This window comes from Sinocyclocheilus anshuiensis, unplaced genomic scaffold, assembly GCF_001515605.1.
Source record: "Sinocyclocheilus anshuiensis isolate Anshui unplaced genomic scaffold, SAMN03320099.WGS_v1.1 scaffold2176, whole genome shotgun sequence".
Taxonomy (NCBI): Eukaryota; Metazoa; Chordata; class Actinopteri; order Cypriniformes; family Cyprinidae; genus Sinocyclocheilus; species Sinocyclocheilus anshuiensis.
In genome coordinates this window covers 5,590-7,130 of record NW_015546237.1, presented here as the reverse complement: position 1 = coordinate 7,130, position 1,541 = coordinate 5,590, and the positions used below count along the sequence as shown (strand labels likewise).

At 35.2% G+C, this 1,541-nt stretch overlaps 1 protein-coding gene across 1 annotated transcript in view; it reads right to left on the bottom strand.

Annotated features, from left to right (window-relative positions):
* Positions 1–716: 716 nt before the first annotated feature.
* Positions 717–1,541, bottom strand: part of erg28 (ergosterol biosynthesis 28 homolog) — a 2,056-nt gene continuing 1,231 nt past the window's right edge. The window contains 2 exon segments of the mRNA XM_016503561.1: positions 717–836; positions 1,331–1,425. Of these exon segments, the coding sequence (XP_016359047.1) occupies positions 763–836; positions 1,331–1,425 (169 nt within the window). The 3' untranslated portion in view covers positions 717–762.

Here is a 1,541-nt window from a genome sequence, read left to right as displayed (position 1 = left end):
TGTTTCTAACATGATTAATATGTTACTAGCATGTTGTTAGCATGAATAGCATGTTACTAGCATGTTAGCATTAATAGCATGTTACTAGCATGATTAGCAAGTTACTAGCATGTTTCTAACATGATTAGCATGTTACTAGCATATTGTTATCATAATTAACAAGTTACTAACATGTTGTTAGCATGATTCTAGCATGAGTAGCATGTTACTAGCATGTTGTTAGCATGATTAGCAAGTTACTAGCATGATTAGCATGTTGTTAGCATAATTAGCAAGGTACTAACATGTTGCTAGCATGATTAGCATGTTACTAGCATGATTAGCATGTTGTTAGCATAATTAGCAAGGTACTAACATGTTGCTAGCATGATTAGCATGTTACTAGCATGGTGTTAACATTTTGTTAGTATGATTAGTAGATTATAATTTTTAGATTTAATAATAAAAACAAAAAATCCAATTAAATTATATTGACTCTGGTTTTGGCATCTCTGTTCTAAAATAATAGCTAAAATAAACACAAAAGTACCAGTACTGCAATTGCTTTCAGACAATTTAACTTCAAATAACCCTATACAATTATTATCATTTTAATATTACACTGATTTCAGTGCTTTAAAAAAAAAGATAGTTTGGGCCTCATATGTTTGCCACCCAGTTGATAAGAGGACAGTCATGTGACCCAGTGACCCATCAGAAAGCTCTGAAGTCAGGAGTCACAGCCGAAGGCATCAGTGATGAAGCATCAGCCGGGAGTATCCCTCAGTTCCTCTTCTTCTGACGGGCTCCCACTACTTCCTGAGGCTCAAAGATTAACATGCCCACGATAGAGAAACCTACAAACACAAACACTGTTATAGGCCAGTACGGACTCTTCAAACGCTGATAATTATAGATCAACAACAACAGTATACAGTACTGATGATGAAATAGGCTGGTCGTCAGTGTTTCTACAGAAACAAACTACTTCAAGGTAAAACCTATACACTACTGTTCAAAAGTTTGCAATAAATCACTTTACTGTCACTTTTTATCAATTTAATATGTCTTTGCTGGATAAAAGTATTAATTTCTTACTTCCCCCAAAAGTTTGAAAGGTAATGTATCATGGTTTCCAAAAAATATGACATAGAGTGACAGTTTTTAACACTGATGATAATAAGAAATGTTTCTTGAGCAGCAAATCATCATAATGAATTATAATAATATTGCACAATATTACTGTTTTTACAGTATTGTTGAACTGTCGATAGTGTAATTTTATGTTAGAAACAGATGTTACAAAAATGCAAGACTAATCTAGATGTTTGAAACCCTGGTCATAAATTACTGGCTACAATCAGAGGAGCAGTTTTATAGAGAAACACTTCGGACAGGAAGTGACCGAGCGCCAGAACACATGTCCACAGAGTGATATGATAAAGCCTGAAATGAGGGCAAGAAAGAGACGTCAGCTTCATTCCAGCAGAGTTCAGTCCACACACACACACACACACACACACACACACACACACACACACACACACACACACACACACACA